Genomic DNA, 21,816 nt, shown 5'->3' with positions numbered 1-21,816 from the left:
CCAAAGTGAGGAGCCAGGATTCATAATTGGAATAAAATTGTCAAGTTGGGGAATGTCAGACAGTATGACTTTTAATTAGGTCTTACTCACCATTGAGAGATTTCACACCCTTTAGCAACCTGTTGTGATATACCTTTCCAGCAGCTGTAAGAAAAGCCATAATTCATGCAATGGGGAAATTAACATGAAATCGCAAAAATGGTGTGAAATAAATAATAATTTAAATAAACAATTTCAAAAATAACATTTTAAGAAGAGTTGTCTCTAATTTTTAGTTTATTTCATCTAATATAATGAAGGTTGGAAACAGAAACCTCTCTCCTTGTGACAAACCTCTTTATTCCAGTACCTGAGGAAGTCTCCTTGCTCAAACATGAGTATAGCTTCCCTTTGCTTTTAAATTTCTGCTTCCCATCTTTATTTTTTTTTCATGGATCTCCAATCTTTCTTTTTTTTTCTCTTCTCATGATATGAACAAATTAGTAGCTTGATAGGTAACAATATGTTTATCTGTTAATGTCAACTCTTGTCTAAAGGGTTATTTAACTTCCAATATAAATTCTAAGCGACAGTGACAGGTTGCTATATACTTATAACTCAATTTAATATTTTTTCTTTTATACTTTTGGGGAAAAATAAATAGAAACAAAGTTGAAAATATTTGCACAGACCTAAAGACCAACAAAAGACCTCCATGACACCTCTATCAATCTCACCATCAATTGGCAGTGTTTTCAGTAGCTTCTCTTTTTCCTGATCTGTGAGCTCAATCCCCAGGCTTCCCAGGAAAATTTTCAGGTTATTAGAATCAACCTTCTCATCTTTTAAGAGAGGGAACAATAGACATATAAGCTTTCGGAACTCTGGTATTATATCAAGTTGTAAAATATGTACTATGAAGTTTAATGATATCCTAATTTCAAGATGAGGTGTTAGGCGAAGATATTCTCAATTGCAGAACCCTTGAGCATATCTTATGGTAATAAAGCATATCTTTATGAGCGTATCTTATGGTATCTTATGGTAATAAAATACCACATTTATTATAAATTGAAGACCATTTTTCCTAAAGCTGGAAAAAAACAACTTTCAGAATAAAATCTGATGAGTGAATTAAGATAACGCAGATTCTTATATAAATTATTCTTCAAAAACATTTGCTTTGGTAAGAATTATTGATGATATCAGGAATACATTATCTTGATCATTTCTAAGCTTCACCATGCCATTTTCTATACATTTCTAGATATTTTTCATTTAAACATTTGTGACCCGAAGCATATTACTTGCACAAGTAACAGAAAACTTAGGATTTAAAATTGACATATAGTCTTGTATCCTAGTGTAGAAACTTTCCTAATGTCAATCCATGATTCATATATTTAAAAATAAAACATCAGAATTTATAAGATACCAGAAATACCACTGAAAAAAACTATTATAAAGGACTGAAACCCTAGATTTACATCAACTTCTCATTTACCTGTAAAAGTTTGCAGTTCCTTCATCGGTGTTTTAGGAGAAGTCCTCCTATCAACTGTAGAAGAAAATTAAAGTCATAATGAGATATAAAAGACTCATGAAATATTGTGAAAGACAATGTCGGAGTAAATATAATAAATCCTAACTTACTATGTGCCAGGCATTATCTTAAGTACTTTATATATGCTTACTTAAGAACTATTTACTGAAGAATATCTTTCTAGGCTATTAATTTATTCAGTTTTCATTGGCTTCATTAATACTAGAAAGAAAAGCCTAAACATAACAACATGCCATTTCAAAAATATTAATTTTACTTATAGTTCTATACTATTTCAAAGCTATATGCATTAGTAATGGGAAGAAATTCAGAAGTACTGTCATCTAAGTGGCCTGCATTTTTCTTTTTAAAATGTGGAAGACTGTCTTCTAGTGACCATAATATGGGTAAAGAACATAAAAGACATTCATACAAAGGGCAATGTTTTCACGGTGACTTGGTAGCTGGCTGCTTATATGCTCTTTACATGCTTTGCCCATATTTATAGCTTCTTACTATCAGTGTAGATTACCATTCCTAAGGGCCCTTTCCCCGCAACCTATATTGTCCAAGCTCTCCCAACATGGAACTATGGTATCTGGAAACTTGCTCACCATCACCAGGGAGATTTTGAGTCAGAGCCTCAAGTTCCTTATCTGAGAGCTTGATTCCCATATTATCCAGTATTGCATTCAAGTCGTTGACATTGACTTTCCCATCTAAGGAAAGAGAGTCCATGAAGAAAATTATGTAACTTCAAAAAAGAGGTTCATAAACCTTTTAGAGACACATGCCCTGTTGTGAATTTCATGAGCTATATGCTAGTGTTCACAAAGATTACATATCATTTCAGGGGGGGTCATATATTCTCTAAAGCCTATTCACAGACCCCCCTTAGTAGTAAGGTTAATAATCCTTGTTCTAAAATGTGGAGAAAAAAAAACCACAGCAATTTTAGAACAAGAGACTAAGGACCTTATTATGCCTATAGAGAAAGTCAACTATGACATTAGAACGAAGGTCACTTCTCGTGAGATTTGTCTTGGGGATCAGACTACAAAATACAAAGTTTTAAATATCATTGAATAAATGCTAAGTGAATTCTAGTTCTGGAGGCAAACATTTTTTACTTCTAAACAATAGGTTTTGATGACTGAATTCCCAGTTTAGTATTTATCTGCAGCTGATTAAATTCCCTGAATCAGTACTAATTCTTGTCTGTCACATTTTGCTATGCAAACTTGAAATCTGGTATTTTTTCTCTTGAAAAGTTTGGAAGAATCTTGAGAAAGTAGAAGGCTTTCTTCCTAGATATAAAGTAAAAGATCAGCAGCTACCGTGAAGCTTGATCTTCAGTGGGAGCATAAATTTGCAATCAGTATATACGATCAGTATAGCAGCAACCACTGATACCTTGGAAACAGTATAAAAGCAAGGATCCCATATTGGTCTACACTCTCATTATGCCGCTCACGTACCTTTTAGAGACATCACAACTTCTAGCAACCTGTTTTGAAAGATCTTGTCATCATCTGTAAGAAAAGGCAGAATTTAAGTCACAGAGAAATGTGGAAAATCACAGAGAAATTAGGAAAAATGACTTTTCGAGAGTTTTCTCTTATTTTAATAAAATTTGAGAGAAAATTGGGTGAAATTTAGCACATCATGCACACCTCTGTTCTTCTTCCCAATCCTGCCTTTATTCACTTCCAATTATTAATCCTTTCTTCTTTCACAAATCCCAGTTTAACCTTTGTTTTTTCCTTTTTTGTTTTTCCCTATTGATAAAAAGACTCATCATAATGGAAATGCTGCTTCCTAATCTAAAAGTAAAACCACCTAGGGATTCATTTCAGGTATAAGTGGACTTTCTAAAAAAACATTTTTTTTTTTTTGAAATGGATTTTCTATATCCTAGAACTTAGGAAATGGAGGTAATTTTAGAGCTTCTCGCAGACGCAGAAATCTAAAACTTCTTTTTGGGGACAGCTGGGTGGCGCAGTTAATTAAGCATCCAACTCTTGGTTTTGGCTCAGGTCATATCTCACGGGTTGTGAGATCAAGCTCCGAGTCCAGCTCCGTGCTGACAGTGCGGAGCCTGCTTGGGATTCTCTCGCTCTCCCTCTCTCTCTGCTCCTCCCCAACTCACACATGCTCTCACCTTCTCAATATGAATAAATAAACTTAAAAAAAACCACTCTTTGAATACATCAATATTTAAAATGCTTACCCTTAAAAGGAAGAGTTTTCACCAGCTCCAAGCATTCTTTACCTTTGAGCTCGATCCCCATGTTTCCCAGAACAGCTTTAACGCTACTGACATCAACATTTTCTCCTTAACAAAAAGATCAAAACAATGACATACATGGAATTTAAGTACAATCAAATTATTGCAAATAATTAAACTAAATTATGATGCTAAAACAATAGGATTATGAGCTGGGGAAAGTAATGATCACTGAGCTCTGCCCAAATACATGGAGATAATGTCATTTATGGAAACATAATTGCCTTTTTTAAAAATAAGTTTATTTATTTTTGAGACAGAGAGAGACAGAGCATAAATGGGGGAGGGGCAGAGAGAGAGGGAGACACAGAATCAGAAGCAGGCTCCAGGCTCTGAGCCATCAGCCCAGAGCCCGACGCAGGGCTCGAACTCACGGACCATGAGATCGTGACCTGAGCTGAAGTCAGACGCTTAACCGATTGAGCCACCCAGGTGCCCCAGCTTTCTAAAGGCTAATAAGAGATGGCACTCTCACTCTTAAATACTGAGAACAATACTGAGGGGTGATCGGGGGTAGGGGAGAGGGGAAAGTGGGTGATGGGCATCAAGGAGGGCACCTGTTGGGATGAGCACTGGGTGTTGTATGGAAACCAATTTGACAATAAATTATACTTAATAAAAAAACAAGAGAGAGAGAGATGGCACTCTCAACGGTGGTCATGAGAATGTATCCACAGGAGTTCCAACTATGGAGAACATAATTAACCAAGGGCCCCACCTTCTGCTTTGAAATTAACCTGTGTTTTTTTGCACTAATGCCATATGTATCATTGGCACTGGCCAATCACAAGTGCAGCCAAGATACTAGGGGAGCCCTGTTCCTGGAAGATACAGAATGGTGATTCTAACCAGAGGATTCTTGAAAGCACTTTTGCCAGGCCCTCCTCAGACTGCATGACAATCTAGGATGCTTCCGCCCAAACATTTCTTCCTCTTTCCTTCACCTGGTGCCAGATTTGCCCTGCAGTCTGACAGCCTCCCAGCCTTTCAGGCATCCTCCTTATTTTCTCTTACGCAGGCATTTCCCCTAATAATGTCCTGGCATGTTTAACCCTGCCCCGGCTTTTGCTTCTTGGGAGGCTTGGACTAACATACTCAAAATGACAATGACACAAAGTGGGTATTATAGATCTCTTTTGCCAATTTTCAAGCTGCAGATGGCTTATCTTCATAATTCTATTGACATGAAGAATGTATCACCTCTCCTTTAAGTAATTACCAGGGTCTTTTCCAAAGATTCATTTCACCCTTTATTGTACGTTTTGGCTGTCTTAAAATAAGGAAAATGAAGCGTATTCGTGAAGAATACATCAGAAAATTCTCCAATTTCTGGGCTACTGGCTATGAAAACCTTAAACAAATAGGAGGTAAAAATGATAGAATTAGCCTAGCAATTAAGGCATGAAGAAAAACAGTACTGTAAAAATTAGGATCCTATGTTTACATTAACTTCTCAATCACCTGTGACAGCTTTCACGCCATCCATCACTTTATTCAGATCAACTTTTCCATTAGCTATGAAGAGAAGGGACAATTGAGACATGTAATCAATGTCATGAGCTCCAAAAAACATATACAAAGGATATATGTTGATGGAAAATTCCACATAAATTCCATTAATATCATAATTTTATACATACTTATATTAAATCTGTGAATTTCAAGGATTTAAGCTGATCTATTTTTCCAGTGTTTCTGGATCATTGGTATTTATCAGCTCTCTGGTAGCACTTCAGGTACTGCTGTGAGCCATGAGTGCCATAGCTCATATAGGAACCACTAATTCAAACTAGACTGTTAAATGTATACATCATAGAGTATGTAGTGCCTGGACAAGTTAAAATATCAGATTTTAACTAAAGGAAAGGGGGATGCATAGAAAGAGTCTTCTACATGGAAGAGGGGCTGAGAAATATAAAGTAAAACCACACCTGGGTACAACATATACAACATATACATATGCAGTGCATGGAGAACTATAGTCGGTTCAGCACTGCAGAAGAATAAAGTATGGATTTGGGAAAGGAAAGTTCATACAAGAGAGGTAGGTTGGACTCAGATTATTAAGGGATTTGTAAGTAATTTTAAGAAGCTTAGCCTTTATCTACTAGGTTATATAGAATCATTGAGTGGTTATAAGTTCAGGAATGATATGGACCAATTTGCATTTTATTTTAATTTTCTTTAACTTTAAATTATAATTAATTTTATTATTACAAAATTACATTTATATTGAAATATATAGAGAGTGATGTCATCAAGACGGTGACATAAGTTTTTCCTGACTTCAGTCCCCCTCACAAAAAGACCATCTTGCAAGTATCCACAGACAAGACACCATTGTGAAAATCCCAGGATATGGTTGTGAGGCTGATGAATCTCCCTGAACCACAGAGACTGAGAAGGACCACATTAGAAGGGTAAGACAATCAGCTATGCTCTGGCTGCACTGCCCCTCTCCCAGGCTAGTATAGTGCTGCACTGAGAGGGCTTCCCAGAGCTATGGTTTCTCTGGTGGGAAAAAGAGAGCCCAAGGTAGACATCCAGCTCCTCCAGAGTTGGGGGTTGCTTCCTGGAAGGCCCACCTGGGTCCTGTCCCATAGGTATTGGGGAGGGGGGGGGAGGTATCCGTGGGTCTTAACCATTTGAGATCAGAATGAGATGGAGAAGGGAAACATGGCTTACATTAACCAGCACGTGGATCTTGGCAGATTGTTTCTCCTAGCAGCAGTGCCTGAGTAGATATCTGACACAGTGGTTTTGCCCATCTGCAGAGCCAAGATGGTGGTCCCTCTGGCCAGGGAACCATTCTGCTTGAGTTGGGTCCCGAGCCAATAAGCCTTTCTGACCTTGGAGCCTCTTCTATCACCCCATCCAGATGAGGAAGCAAATTCATGGCTCCTGCCTATTGCTGAGTATAGATAGTCCTCTGTCCTGCCTGACCAGAAAACCTATTGAGAGCATCCCAGAGACTGTGTAGATTACCCTACAGCCCCTCTTACAGCAGTGCCTGAGTGAAGAGCCCACTCATTGGCTCTGCCTCTCTGCAGAACTGAGCTAGTGGCACTATCTGGCCAGGGATATTGACGGATACTCCTGCCTGACTCAGGTACCCAGCCAATAAGACTTATCAGCAAAGGAGCCTATGATATAGAGACTGGGCTGGGAAGGAAATTCAAAGTCCTGACCAGGGATGAATATAGCTTCCAGCCTTATCTGACCAAGAAGCCTAACCAGAACACCTGGGAAGTTGCATAGTCCATCCTACAGATCTGGTTATAATGGTGCCTGAGCAGAGACCCCAAAATTGACAACCTAGAAGAAATGGATAAATTATTCCTAGAAACATACAACTTACTGAGATTGAATCATGAAGAAACAGAAAATCTGAAGAGACCAAAAACAAGTAAGGATATTGAGTCAATAATCAAAATCTTCTTCCCCAAAAGTCCAGGACAAATGGTTTTATTGCTGAATTTTTACCATTTAATGAAGAATTAATACCAATCCTTCTCAAATTCTTCCCAAAAAATTTAAGAGAAGGGAACACTGCCAAACTCATTTACAAGGTAGCATTTACCCTGATACCAAAGCCAGACAAAGATACTACAAAAAAATTAAAACTATAGGCCAATGTCCCTGATGAATATAAATGCAAAAATTCTCAACAAAATTCTAGCAAACCAATTCAATAGCACATTAAAAGGATAATATAGCATGATTAAGTGGGATTCATGCCTAGGATGCAAAGGTATTTCAACATGTGCGAATCAATAAATGTGACATACTGCATTAATAGAATGAAAGATAAAAATCACATGATCATCTCAATTGATGCAGAAAAAGCATATGACAAAATTCAACATCCATTCATGATAAAAGCTGTCACTAAATTAGGTAGAGAAGGAAAGAATCTCAACATAATAAAGGCCATGTATGACAATACTCAATACTTAACATCATACTGTAACAGTGAAAGGTTGAAAGCTTTTCCTCTATAATCAGAAATAAGACAAGTGCTCACTCTTACCACTCCTATTCAGTATAGTACTAGAAGTGTTAGCTAGAACAATTAGGCAAGAAAAGAAATAAAAGTCACCAGAATCAGAAAGAAAGAAAGAAAGAAAGAAAGAAAGAAAGAAAGAAAGAAAGAAAGAAGGAAGTAAAAGTGTGTCTATTTGCAGATGACATTATTTTAAGTATAGAAAATCCTAAAGACTCAACCAAAAAAAAAAAAATAATAACTTGTTAAATTTAATGAATGAATTCAGTAAAGATCGAGGATACAAAATCAACATACAAAAATCAATGGTGTTTCTATATACTAACAATGAATTATCAGAAAAAGAAATGAAGAAAATAATCTCACTTACAACAGCATCACAAACTATAAAGTACTTAGGAGTAAATTTGGAAGAGACACAAATAGAAAGATATCCTGTGTTCATAGATTAGAAGAATTATTAACATTAAAATGTCCACACTAAGGCAATGCCATCTATAGATTCAATGTAATTCTTAAGATTCCAATGGCATTTTTTACACATGCATAAAATATAATCCTAAAATTCATTTGGAACCACAAAAGCTAAACCAATCCTCAAAAGAAGGGTAAAGCTGGACGATCACAATTTTTTACTTCAAACTATATTATAAAGCTATAGTAATCAAAACAGTATGGCACTGGCATAAAAACACACACTTGGACCAATGAAAGAGAATCAAGGGCTTAGATACAAACTCATACATATATGGCCAACTTCTATTTGACACAGAAGCCAACAATATTCAAGCAAGCCTAGAATACTCAATGGAGAAAAGAGTGTCTTCATTAAATGGTGTTAGGAAAATTGGATATTTACATGACAAAGAGTGAGATTAGACCACTGTCTTATACTGTTCACAAAAAATCAACTCAAAATGAATTAAAGAATTAAATGTAAGGCCTGAAATCATACATAAAACTCCCAAGGGAAACGTAGAAAAAAGCTCTTTGATGTTGCTCTTGGCAATGATTTTTTGGATGTGACTCCTATAAAGCACAAGCAACAACATAAAAAATAAACAAATAAGTAGGGCTACATCAAACTGAAAAGCTTCTCTGCATGGCAAAATAACCATAAGAGACCCTTAAACACAGAGAACAAACTGAGGTTGATGAGGTTTGGAGGGGAGGTAAATGGGTGACAGGCACTAAGGAGGGCACTTTTCAGGATGAGCACTGGGTGTCATATGTAAGAGATGAATCTCTGGGTTCTACTCTTGAAGGTAAGACTACACTGTATGTTAACTAACTTGAGAATAATAATAACTAAAAAAAGAATCAACAAAATGAAAAGACAGCCTATGTAATGGAAGAAAATATTTACAAACCATATATCTTATAAGAGGTTAATATCCAAACTATATAAGGAACTCATATACCTCAATAACAAAGAAACCAAATAACACAATTTAAAAATGGGTGAAATATCTGAAAAGACATTTTTCCAAAGAAGATATTCAAATGGCCAACAGGTCCATTAAAAGGTGGCTCATCCTCACTAATCATCAGGGAAATGTAAATCAAAACCACAATGAGGTATCACCCCACACCTGTTAGAATGGCTATCATCAAAAAGACAAGAGATAGAAAGTACTGGTAAGGATGTGGGGGAAAGGGAAGCCTCGTGCACTGCTGGTGAAGGTGTAAATTGGTGCAGCCAACGTGAAGAGTATGAAGGTTCCTCAAAAAATTAAAAATGGAACTACATATGATCCAGAAATTATGACTTGGGTATATATCCAAAGTAAACAAAATCTATGTCTTGAAGAGATAACTGCATCTTCACATCCATTATAGCATAATTTATAATAGCAAAGACATGGAAAAAACCTAAGCATCCATTGATGGAGGAATACATAAAGAAAATGTGGGGTATATATACAATGGGATATGAGGGTATATATGGGGTATGTATACAATGGGAATGAGTTTTGGAAGCGTGTGGGTGTTTAGGAATTTGTCCATTTCTTCCAGGTTGTCCAGTTTGCTGGCATATAATTTTTCATAGTATTCCCTGATAATTGCTTGTATCTCTGAGGGATTGGTTGTAATAATTCCATTTTCATTCATGATTTTATCTATTTGGGTCCTCTCCCTTTTCTTTTTGAGAAGCCTGGCTAGAGGTTTATCAATTTTGTTTATTTTTTCAAAAAACCAACTCTTGGTTTCGTTGATCTGCTCTACAGTTTTTTTAGATTCTATATTGTTTATTTCTGCTCTGATCTTTTTTTTTTTTAATTTTTTTAACATTTATTTTTGAGACAGAGAGAGACAGAGCATGAACGGGGGAGGGGCAGAGAGAGAGGGAGACACAGAATTGGAAACAGGCTCCAGGCTCTGAGCCATCTGCCCAGAGCCTGACGCGGGGCTCGAACTCACGGACCGCAAGATCGTGACCTGAGCCGAAGTCGGACGCTTAACCGACTGTCTGCTCTGATCTTAATTATTTCTCTTCTTCTGCTGGGTTTAGGCTGTCTTTGCTGTTCTGCTTCTATTTCCTTTAGGTGTGCTGTTAGATTTTGTATTTGGGATTTTTCTTGTTTCTTGAGATAGGCCTGGATTGCAATGTATTTTCCTCTCAGGACTGCCTTCGCTGCATCCCAAAGCGTTTGGATTGTTGTATTTTCATTTTCGTTTGTTTCCATATATTTTTTAATTTCTTCTCTAATTGCCTGGTTGACCCATTCATTCTTTAGTAGGGTGTTCTTTAACCTGCATGCTTTTGGAGGTTTTCCAGACTTTTTCCTGTGGCTGATTTCAAGCTTCATAGCATTGTGGTCTGAAAGTATGCATGGTATGATTTCAATTCTTGTAAACTTATGAAGGGCTGTTTTGTGACCCAGTGTGTGATCTATCTTGGAGAATGTTCCATGTGCACTCGAGAAGAAAGTATATTCTGTTGCTTTGGGATGCAGAGTTCTAAATATATCTGTCAAGTCCATCTGATCCAATGTGTCATTCAGGACCCTTGTTTCTTTATTGACCGTGCGTGTGTCTAGAAGATCTATCCATTTCTGTGAGTGGAGTGTTAAAGTCCCCTGCAATTACCACATTCTTATCAATAAGGTTGCTTATGTTTGTGAGTATTTGTTTTATATATTTGGGGGCTCCTGTATTCAGCGCATAGACATTTATAATTGTTAGCTCTTCCTGATGGATAGACCCTGTAATTATTATATCATGCCCTTCTTCATCTCTTGTTACAGCCTTTAATTTACAGTCTAGTTTGTCTGATATAAGTATGGCTACTCCAGCTTTCTTTTGGCTTCCAGTAGCATGATAAATAGTTCTCCATCCCCTCACTCTCAATCTGAAGGTGTCCTCAGGTCTAAAATGAGTCTCTTGTAGACAGCAAATAGATGGGTCTTGTTTTTTTTATCCATTCTGATACCCTATGTCTTTTGGTTGGCACATTTAGTCCATTTACATTCAGTGTTATTATAGAAAGATATGGGTTTAGAGTCATTGTGATGTCTGTAGGTTTCATGCTTGTAGCGATGTCTCTGGTACTTTGTCTCACAGGATCCCCCTTAGGATCTCTTGTAGGGCTGGTTTAGTGGTGACGAATTCCTTCAGTTTTTGTTTGTTTGGGAAGACCTTTATCTCTCCTTCTATTCTAAATGACAGACTTGCTGGATAAAGAATTCTCGGCTGCATATTTTTCCTGTTCATCACATTGAAGATATCCTGCCATTCCTTTCTGGCCTGCCAAGTTTCAGAAGAGAGATCGATCACGAGTCTTATAGGTCTCCCTCTATATGTTAGAGCATGTTTATCCCTCGCTGCTTTCAGAATTTTCTCTTTATTCTTGTATTTTGCCAGTTTCACTATGATATGTCATGCAGAAGATCGATTCAAGTTACGTCTGAAGGGAGTTTTCTGTGCCTCTTGGATTTCTATGCCTTTTTCCTTCCCCAGATCAGGGAAGTTCTCAGCTATGATTTATTCAAGTACACCTTCAGCACCTTTCCCTCTCTCTTCCTCCTCTGGAATACCAATTATGCGTAGATTATTTCTCTTTAGTGCATCACTTAGTTCTCTAATTTTTCCCTCATACTCCTGGATTTTTTTTATCTTTTTCTCAGTTTCTTCTTTTTCCATAATTTTATCTTGTAGTTCACCTATTCTCTTCTCTGCCTCTTCAATCTGAAGCATGGTCATTTCCATTTTATTTTGCAGCTCATTTATCGCATTTTTTAGCTCCTCCTGACTATTCCTTAGTCCCTTGATCTCTGTAGCAATAGATTCTCTGCTGTACTCTATACTGTTTTCAAGCCCAGCGATTAATTTTATGACTATTATTGTAAATTCACTTTCTGTTATATTGTTTAAATGATCAGTTTAAACCTTTTTGATCAGTTCGTTAGCTGTCGTTATTTCCTGGAGATTCTTTTGAGGGGAATTCTTCCGTTTGGTCATTTTGGATAGTTCCTGGAGTGGTGCGGAACTGCAGGGCACTTCCCCTGTGCTGTCTTGAATAACTCGCGTTGGCGGGTGGGGCTGCAGTCAGACCTGATGTCTGCCCCCAGCCCACAGTCAGACTGGTGTGTGCCTTCTCTTTCGCTCTCCTAGGGGCAGGATTCACTGTGGGGTGGCGTGGCCCGTCTGGGCTACTTGCACACTGCCTGGCTTGTGGTGCTGGGGATCTGGCGTATTAGCTGGGGTAGATAGGCAAGGTGCATGGGGGCGGGAGGGGCAGGCTTAGCTCGCTTCTCCTTCTGTGATCCGCTTTGGGAGGGGCCCTGCGGCAGCTGGAGGGAGTCAGGTGCGCCGCCGGAGGTGTGGGTCCGCAGAAGCACAGCGTTGGGTGTTTGCGTGGTGCAAGCAAGTTCCCTGGCAGGAACTGGTTCCCTTTGGGATTTTGGCTGGGGGGTGGGCGAGGGAGATGGCGCTGGCGAGTGCCTTTCTTCCCTGCCAAACTGAGCTCTGTCGTTCCGGGGCTCAGCAACTCTCCCTCCCATTGTCCTCCAGCCCTCCCACTCTCTGAGCAGAGCTGTTAGCTTATAACCTTCCAGATGTCAAGTCCCGCTTGCTGTCGGAACACACTCCGTCTGGCCCTTCCGCTTCTGCCAGCCAGACTCGGGGGGGGGGCTCTGCGTGGCCGGCGGGCTGCCCCTCCGCCCCGACTCCCTCCCGCCAGTCCGTAGCACGCACCGCCTCTCTGCCCTTCCTACCCTCTTCTGTGGGCCTCTCGTCTGCGCTTGGCTCCGGAGACTCCATTCTGCTAGTCTTCTGGCAGTTTTCTGGGTTATTTAGGCAGGTGTAGGTGGAATCTAAGTGATCAGCAGGACACGGTGAGCCCAGCATCCTCCTACACCGCCATCTTCCTCTCCGTCCTAACTCTACTATTCACTGATTTAATACAGAATATTTTTCCCCAACATAGAAGAGGTGTCATATATTAATGTCAAATTTAAAAAAAAAGAATTTGCTACCAAGACACAGAATTGAAATTATTTATTCTTATTTATTATTTTGAAAGAGAAAGAGAGACAGAGAGAGAGAGAGAGAATGAGTGAGGGAGGGGCAGAGATAAAGAGAGGGACAGAAATCCCAAGCAGGCTCCATGTTTTCAGGGCAGAGCCCCATGTGGTGCTTGATCTCATGAACCTCAGACCATGACCCGAGGCAAAATCAAAAGTCGGCTGCTTAACCAACTGAGCCACCCAGGCACCCCAGAATTTAAATTTTATTACTAACATGTAGAGATTTAAAAGTCTAACTCTAAGAAATTAGATAAAAAGCGATCTATCAAATGAAGGATAAAATGGTAGAATAAGCAAAGAAATAAAAGTCTTTGAAATATAAATTTGAGTAAAACTTATATTCTTAGATTATATTAACTTCTCACCTGTAAGAGTTTTCACTCCATCCATCAATTTATCAAGATCAACCTTCCCATTATCTATAAAAAAAAAGGTAAAGATAAAAATAATAAAATGATGCAGACTCAGAAAAACAGAGTATGAAAACCTTATATTGTGAAAGTCGACTTCTCTTCGTTGTGCTCTATGTCAATCCTCAACTTATAAATCCATTTCTTCAGAAATTCTATGATAGAAGACGTGCCCTATTCCCTGTCAGAGGTGAGCCAACTATCGTCCATTGGCCAAATCCAGCCCACTGCCACGTATCTTTTTATTTTTTCACCACCTATTTTTATATGGCCCATGAGCTAAGAATCATTTTTACATTTTCAAATGATTGTAAAACCCAAAAGGATATTATTTGTGACACATAAAACTTACACAAATTTAAAATTTTAGTGTCCATAAATAAAATTTTATTGGAACACAGCCACACTGATTTGTTTACACATTGTTTATAGCTGCTTTTGTACTACAACAACATAATTGAGAAGTATGACATCATCCACAAAGCCTGAAATATTTATTATTTGCCCTTTATAGAAACATTGCTGACCCTGCCCTAGAAGATAGAGTCCACTCAGAGGCAATTTATACTCCTGAATTGTTTAGATTCACCCTACTTTATAAACCTGGAAGAAACTATTATTGATGTTGGCCATGTTCTATGACCCTGCTCAATTATGGTATATCCATAAAGCCTACCTATCATTGTATAATAAAAGGAAAAATGAAGTAATCTTTCATATATTCCCAATATAATTTTTTTAAAAAGCCTTTTCAATTACTATGATAATCATGGAATGGCTAGTGACATATGACCGGTGTATTTTTGAAGCAATTGTTAAAAAACTTCATTCATCTCATTATAGGCAAATTTCCCTTTTTTTTTTCTATTTTCCACTACTTTTATTTACTTAGTCATCATACATTAGTTACTGACAAGTGGTCAAGAAGTTCCTAAGAAGAGGTATGGTATTTAACAGGATCACAAAGATTGCCACTCAAACTGCTAGGTTGGCTCGTCACATTTCCACAGATTTTGATGGTAATGAGACAATGAGCCCAAATGGATTAAGATAGTTTATTACTTATACCCAAGAAGTAAGATCAGCATGGTGTTGGATCTCTGACACTTTAGTCCCAGAGTACAACACGGAACCAGCTGGACAGTGGACTGGTGGGACATACGATGAGTTGTTCTGCTGCTGGGGAGCTCACTCAAATGGTACGCAGCAAGTTTTATAGACTTATACAGAAATCTGCAGCTGTATCCTAAGGGAGGGAGGCGGAAAGTTGTGTTCAACTGAAACTAGGGAGATGAATGAGAAATGACCCTGTGACCGTCTCCTGTAGATAGGGAAACAGATGGAGATACTGCTTGGTGGCAGCTCTTCACAAGGCTGTCTACTTCCCCTTGTTCCAGGAGGAACTGTGACGCTTTCAAGAAAGACTTTGGTAAGACTGTGGTCAAGATATATTTATGTGGCCTAGGTGGAGATGTGCAAAGTTGTTAGAGAAGAACCATTTCCCTCAAATTACATATCTAATATTTGAAATATGCTAGGTCTTAAGGGTACAAAGATAATTAAAGTACACTTTCTACTTTCAAGGACTTCGGAGTTTGGAAAAACTGGTATGCTGAGTAAACAAAATTCAGAGATAGTGTACTTTTATGGAAGACTCTGATCAAATTGCCTGAAATTTTCCCATATACACCACATAGTAATTTTCCTTTTCCATAAATAACAAGTTAAATTAGGAGATTATTATCTATTATTGTCGAGCCAAGTATTTTATTTATTTATATATATTTTTAATATAATATACTGTCAAATTGGCTTACATACAACACTCAATACTCATCCCAACAAGTGCCCTCCTCAATGCCCATCACCCTCTTTCCCCTCTCCCCCACCCTCCATCAACCCTCAGTTTGTTCTCTGTATTTAAGTATCTGTTGTGGTTTGCCTCCCTCCCTCTCTGTTTGTAACTATTTCTTTTTTTTCCCCTTCCCATCTCCCATGGTCTTCTGTTAAGTTTCTCAAGATCCACATGAGTAAAAACATGTATCTGTCTTTCTCTGACTTATTTCACTTAGCATAATACCTTCTGGTTCCATCCACGTTGCTGCAAATGGCATAATTTTATTCTTTCTCATTGCCAAGTAGTATTCCATTGTATATATAAACCATATTTGCTCTATCCATTCATCAGTTGATGGACATTTTGGCTCTTTCCATAATTTGGCTATTGTTGAAAGTGCTGCTATAAATATTGGGGTACATGAGCCCCTATGCATCAGCACTCCTGTATCCCTTGGGTAAATTCCTAGCAGTGCTATTGCTGGGTCAGAGGATAGTTCTATTTTTAGTTTTCTGAGGAACCTCCACATTGTTTTCCAGAGCGGCTCTACCAGTTTGCATTCCCACCAACAGTGCAAGAGGGTTCCCATTTCTTCACATCCTGGCCAGCATCTATAATCACCTGATTTGTTCATTTTAGCCACTCTGACCACTCTGATCACTTGGTGTGACATGGTATCTCAGCGTGAGTGTGGCTTTGATTTGTATTTCCCTGATGATGAGTGATATCGAGCATCGTTTCATGTGTCCATTGGCCATCTGGATGTCTTCTTTGGAAAAGTGTCTATTCATGTCTTCTGCCCATTTCTTCACTGGATTATTTGTTTTTCAGGTGTGGAGTTTGCAAGTTCTTTATAGATTTTGGATACTAGCCCTTTATCCGATGTGTCATTTGCAAATATCTTCTCCCGTTCCGTTCCATCGGTTGCCTTTTAGTTTTGTTGATTGTTTCCTTTGTAGTGCAGAAGCTTTTTAACTTGATGAGGTCCCAATAGTTCATTTTTGCTTTTAATTTCCTTGCCTTTGGAGAGGTGTCGAGCAAGAAATTGCTGTGGCTGAGGTCAAAGAGGTTGTTGCCTTTAAGCAAAGTATTTTAAATATACATATGTCCTATTGTAAAAGATAGATTACAAACTGTAAGAAGAATATGAAAATCATCTAGGCCTGGAAATCGGCTAACTTGCTTTTTTTTCCTTATAATTTAGAATATTTATTTTATATCATTGAATGTTTAGAGTTAAACCGATTTTTTTTTTAATTTTTTTTTTTAACGTTTTATTTATTTTTGAGACAGAGAGAGACAGAGCATGAACGGGGCAGGGGCAGAGAGAGAGAGAGGGAGACACAGAATCGGAAGCAGGCTCCAGGCTCTGAGCCATCAGCCCAGAGCCCGACGCGGGGCTCGAACTCACGGACCGCGAGATCATGACCTGAGCTGAAGTCGGACGCTTAACCGGCTGAGCCACCCAGGCGCCCCAAGAGTTAAACCGATTTTTAAAATATCACTCTTATGCAGGGGCGCCTGGGTGGCTCAGTTGGTTGAGCGTCCGACTTCGGCTCAGGTCATGATCTCGCAGTCTGTGAGGTCAAGCCCCCCACCTCGGGCTCTATGCTGACGGCTCAGAGCCTGGAGCCTGCTTCCGATTCTGTGTCTCCCTCTCTCTCTGCCCCTTCCCTCCTTGTAGTCTCTCTCTCTCTCTCAAAAATAAATAAGAAACATTAAAAAAAATTAAAAATTAAAAAAAATTAAAATGTCATGCTTATGTAAACATAAAAATATGCGAGATAAACTTGCAATTACTATAATTTCATATTTAGAATCTAATTCTTTTAAATTGCCGTTCAGCTCTTCAACTCAGAATCACTGGTGTCTGCTTTTGTCTCCAAAATATTGTCCAGTGTGCTATCAACAGCACTGGTGACACAGCATTTCTTAGATGAGGGCTCCACTAGAGTTTTTTATTTAAAGCTAACAAGAAATTAAAAATGTTTTTTGAGAGTAGTTGACACATAAGGCTACATTGGTTTTAGGTGTACAACGCAGTCATCTGATAGGTTTTTACACGTGATGCCATAGCACCACAGGTCTAGCTACCATCTGTCACCATACAACGCTATTACAATATCATTGGCTATATTCCTTATACAGTGTCTTTTATTCCCACGACTTATTCATTCCATTACTGGAAGCCTGTATCTCCTACTCCTCTGCATCCATTTTGCTAATACTCACATCCCCACCTCTCTGGCAATCAGTTTGTTCTCTGTATTTACAGGTCTGATTGTTTTTTTGTTCGTTTATTGACTTTTTTTTAGATTCTACGTGTGAGTGAATTGATATATTTGTCTTTCTCTGACTTACTTCACTTAGCATAATACCCTCTAGGTCCATCCGTGTTGTCCCAAATGGCAAGATTTCATCTTTCTTGACAAATATGGCTGAGTAATATTCCAGTGTGTGTGTCTTCTTTGTCCATTCATCTATTGATAGGCACTTAGGATGCTTCCATATTGTGGCTATTATAAATAATGCTGCAATAAACATAGAGTGCATCTATCTTTTTGAATCAGTATTTTTGTTTTCTTTGGGTAAATACTCAGTAGTGGAATTATTGGATTATATGGTATTTCTAGTTTTAATTTCTTGAGGAACCTCCATACTGTTTTCCATAGTAGCTGTACCAATTTACATTCCCATCAGTAGTGCACAAGAGTTCTTTTCCTCTACATCCTCACCAACAATTGTTATCCTCACCAACACTTATTATTCTCATTGTTTTGATTTTAGCCAGTCTGACAGGTCTGAGTTGATATCTCATTGTGGTTTTTATTTGCACTTCTCTGATAATGAGCGATACTGAGCATCTTTTCATGTGTCTTTTGGCCATCTGTATGACTTCTTTGGAAAAGTGTCTATTCAGATCCTATGCTCATTTTAAAAATCAGATTTTGTTTTTGGTGTTGAGTTGTATAAGTTCTTTATATTTTTTGGATATTAACCCCTTATTGGATATATCATTTGCAAATATCTTCTCCCATTCAGTAGGTTGCCTTTTTGTTTTGTTGATAGTTTCCACCACTGTGCAAAAAGACTTTTATTTTGAGGTAGTCCCAATAGTTTACTTTTGCTTTTGTTTCCCTTGTGTTAGAAGACATATCTAGAAAAATGTTGCTACAGCTGATATCAAAGAAATTACTGCTTGTGTTCTCTTCTAGGACTTTTATGGTTTCAGGTCTCACATTTAGGTTTTTAATACATTTTGAATTTATTTTTGTGTATGGTATTAAAGAGTGGTCCAGTTTCATTATTTTATATGTAGCTGTCTAGTTTTCCGGACAAATGGTCCAACAATACCATTTGTTGAAGAAACTGTCTATTCTCTATTGTATATTCTTGCCTCTTTTGTCATAGATTAATTGACCATGTCATCACGGGTTTATTTCTGGGCTCTCTATTCTGTTCCTTTGATCCATGTGTCTATTTTTATGCCAGCATCATACTGTTTTGATTAGTATGGCTTTGAAGTAGATCTTGAAATATGGAATTGTGATATCTCCAACTTTGTTTTTCTTTCTCAAGATTACTTTGGCTATTTGGGGTCTTTTGCAGTTCCAAACAAATTTTAGGATTATTTTTTCTAGTTTTGTAGAACGCGCTTTTGGTAAATTGCACTGAATTGTAGGTTGCTTTGGATAGTATGGACATTTTAACAATATTTGTTCTTCCAATCCCTAAGCATGGAATATCTTTCTATTTGTTTGTTGTGTCATCTTCAAATTCTTTCACCAATGTGTTATAGTTTTCAGAGCACAGATTTTTTTCCCTCTTTGGTTAAATTTATTCCCATTTCATTCTTTTTGGTGCAATTAAAGTTAACAAGAAATTTTGACAAGTTGATGTCTGATGTCCATCCTCATTGCTTTGAACTTTATTTTACCTTTGTGAGGGATTTGGCAGTTTCTTTTGCCTTCACTTACACTGTATGGTGTATCATAGGCAATTCTTTTGTGTATGCATCATTAACAACAGGTAGTATAGATTTTCTACTTGTGGGTTTCTTTCTTTCTTAGGTCCAAAAAGCATTTTGTTGTAGCTTTGCAATAAAATTTTGAAAAACAGAATTGTGGTCTTTCCTCCAATGGTGAGATGTTTTCTTCACTAATCATAAATTTATACTTTGCCACTGTTTCCATGCTTTTCCTGTAGACACAACTTTCCCTTCAATTCTTAATGACAGCACAATTTTTTTGGAGAAGTTTTTAAACAGCAATTAAACTCAACACATGGGGTACCAACAATACACAACTTAAAGTGGTAACGTGCCACAGTGACAGGCTAAAACCAAATTCACAAATGCAGACTCAATGACAAGAATGTAATAACTCTACTATGTGATTGGTAACAATTATAAGATGCATCCTGATTCACATGCTAAAATGTGAAAGTATTATTTACATATATATATTTTTTAATTTTTTTTAATTTTAAAGAATATATATTTTTTAAATAATGAAATATGAGGCTGATTCTGATTCTGCCATGGCCGTATCAGCTCTCTACAATCTATTTTTCCTGATGATTAGACTAAAAGTCTAAAGAAAACACAAAAAGCAACAACACTAGACTGTAGAAGAGAACCAAAACTTGCAGAAGTGACTGGCAAGGGGAGTGAGCCTTCTGTTTTTGTTTTCTCTTTTCCCTAATGTCTTTGTCCTGAGGGTGGGGCCCCAATCACAGAACTGCGAGGCAGAGCAGGAAGCTAAGATTGATAAAAACTCCATCTCTTTGACCAGGGAAACCTGGAAAAGAGGCCCCTTCAGGTTGGAAAATATGGCGTAATTCCAGAGAGGAGAGAACAATGGAGAAAGGGATCCCCTAATTCTGTGTATGAATCTGTAAAAGTCTTGGGCTCACTTTTGAGTTGTGCATGCATGAGACAGATACAAAGAAAGCATTCTTGCAACGGCTTTGAGAACTGAATTAAGATTTAAACCAGGGCCCAAGTCTCAGACTAACCCAAGTGGCACATGCAGACAGACCCACAGCAGTAAAACAAAGCTTTGTAGAATGAACTGAGACTGGAACCATCCAGAGAAATGGGAGATGGAATTTGTGTTCTGAATCTCAGAGTTGATTACCTGCTAAAACAAAACCCACCAGCATTGTTCAATGAATTTTAAAAGGACCCAGAGTCTACACAACAAAATAGTTGACAAAGTTGAGGATACAATTCAGAATTATTTAACATACAAAAAGTTAGGAAAATGAGATCAATTATCAAGTGAAAAGGCAATCAACACATGCCAATCCTTGGATGACTCAAGTGTTAGAATTATCAAAAAAAAAAAAAAAAAAAAAAAGGCTCTAAAACAAATATTTTGGTCACAGAATCCCTTTACGCTGTTAGAAGTTTTTGGAGACTCCAAAGAGCGTCTGATTGTCTTGTATGCTAAATCGTAAAACAAGTGTTAACAAAATTCAAAGGACTGAAATCATGCAAAGTATGCTCGCTGACCACAACAGAGTTAAATTAGAAATGAACAACCAAAGGAAATCCGAGAAATTCAAATATTTTGAAATCAAACAACACATTTCAAAGTAATCCATGAGTCAAAGAAGAAATTACAAGAGAAATTAGAATGTATTTTTATCTGAATAAAAATTAAATACATGAGACACAGTGAAGGTGGCGCTTAAAGTAAAATTTATAGCCTTAAATAACTATGTTAGAGAAGAAGAGAGATCTCAAATCCATAATTAAGTCTTTATCTTCATCTAGGGAAGTAAGAGCAAGCCAAACCAAAGACAAGCAGAAGGAAGAAAATAATGAAGATTAGAGTGGATATGAGAACAATGACAGAGAAACTCAATGCAACCAAACATTTAGTCTTCGAAAACATCATCAAAATTGACTAGCCAAGAAAAAAAGAGAGAGGACACAGATGACTAAAATTAGTAATGAAAGAAAGGATTAACCTATTGAACTTAACAGTAATTTAAAGGCTAAAGAGGGAATACTGTGAACAACTTTATGCCAGAAATTAAACAACTTACATGAAATAGATTCCAAAATGGACACAAGCTGCCAAAATGGAATAAAAAAGAAACAGAAAATCTGAATAGTGTTGTAACACACAAGAAAATTAAGCATTGGAAATTTTCTCAGAGAGAAGGGACTATGTCCAGATGGCTTCTTTGGTAAATTATTACAAATAATTAAAGAAATAAT

The 21,816-nt window shown here is 37.6% G+C and overlaps 1 protein-coding gene across 1 annotated transcript in view; it reads right to left on the bottom strand.

Moving 5' to 3' along the window:
- Positions 1-21,816, bottom strand: part of LOC145715201 (uncharacterized) — a 91,330-nt gene that overhangs the window by 6,411 nt on the left and 63,103 nt on the right. The window contains exons 2-3 of the mRNA XM_081794901.1: positions 13,706-13,759; positions 2,137-2,241 (exon numbers count right to left, since the gene is read on the bottom strand). Of these exons, the coding sequence (XP_081651027.1) occupies positions 2,137-2,241; positions 13,706-13,759 (159 nt within the window). The remainder of the gene's footprint in view (positions 1-2,136; positions 2,242-13,705; positions 13,760-21,816) is intronic.

Source organism: Panthera onca, assembly GCF_046562875.1.
Source record: "Panthera onca isolate mPanOnc1 chromosome E1 unlocalized genomic scaffold, mPanOnc1 haplotype 2 h2.Chr16_ul_9, whole genome shotgun sequence".
Classification (NCBI taxonomy): domain Eukaryota; kingdom Metazoa; phylum Chordata; class Mammalia; order Carnivora; family Felidae; genus Panthera; species Panthera onca.
This window is presented reverse-complemented; position numbering and strand designations above follow the sequence as displayed.